Here is a 1032-nt window from a genome sequence, read left to right on the forward strand (position 1 = left end):
GCATGTAGGTCCAGAATGACCAAAAAAACATTTAGTCCCGTTGCAATACCCATCGTTGTCGAAGTCACAGTCACCGATATCGAAGCAATGACATTGATATTTCAGGCCAGTACCAAATCTGTCAACTCTAAATAAACATCCAGCTGAAAATTATAGAAGCAAATGTGTAAAATTGGGATTTATCTTACATTACCCATCATTCAAAGAATGAATTGGATATTAATTTCAATATTTAATATTTAGAGACCTAAATTTTGGTGGTAGGCTTTGGTCAAACTAGATCGCTCAAGGATCGAAAGTTGTCAGGAGCGGGCAGAAACTCAGAAGTGAGGAAAAATGGATGAGACAAGGCAAAGATATATATGCAGATGCCAGATATATGTATGTATATATGCCTCAGTCCTTCTCCAAAACTAGACACCAATATCTAAGCTTTGTGGGAACATAGGTGATAGATTATTTAACTAGTAAGTTTTTGTCGGACGTTAACCTAGGAAGTTTCAGTAACGAGTGATTGCGATATGCTTGAATTCTGTTATAACGAAGTTGGGTTTATTTATACAAGGAATTTAGCTATTTGTTAAAAATGAAGATTTGAGCTGGATTCTGATGAAGGATACGAAATATAGGGAATCATGCTGGATTAGTAGCTATAGATTAGGGGAAGTTATTTTAAAAACGATTAGCGATTTTATTGTTATCTTAGATACAGAGTTAGATTAGAGGAAATTGAAAACTGGTAGAACAGAAAAACAAGTTTGTTGATGAAGCGTAATTGCAGGATGGACAGCTTGGTAGGAAGTGAATCGTTAAGTAAACCTAAAGTTATGGAGTATATCTGAGAGTCACATGAGAAGTCAGTCATAGCACAAGCGTGGGGGAAGTTTGTTAACGTGTGTAAAACATGTTACGTAGTGGTTTAAGTTTACGAGTCAGAAGTAAGGTGCGACTTTGTATTTAAAGATAATATGCATGTATTCATGTACATATATACTCTTTTACTCTTTTACTTGTTTCAGTCATTTGACTGTG

General features: G+C 35.3%; 1 protein-coding gene across 1 annotated transcript in view; it reads right to left on the bottom strand.

Moving 5' to 3' along the window:
- Positions 1-1032, bottom strand: part of LOC106871222 (uncharacterized) — a 22107-nt gene that overhangs the window by 14818 nt on the left and 6257 nt on the right. Inside the window, exon 3 of the mRNA XM_014917573.2 lies at positions 3-143. Within this exon, the coding sequence (XP_014773059.1) occupies positions 3-143 (141 nt within the window). The remainder of the gene's footprint in view (positions 1-2; positions 144-1032) is intronic.

Source organism: Octopus bimaculoides, chromosome 12 (genome assembly GCF_001194135.2).
Source record: "Octopus bimaculoides isolate UCB-OBI-ISO-001 chromosome 12, ASM119413v2, whole genome shotgun sequence".
NCBI lineage: Eukaryota > Metazoa > Mollusca > Cephalopoda > Octopoda > Octopodidae > Octopus > Octopus bimaculoides.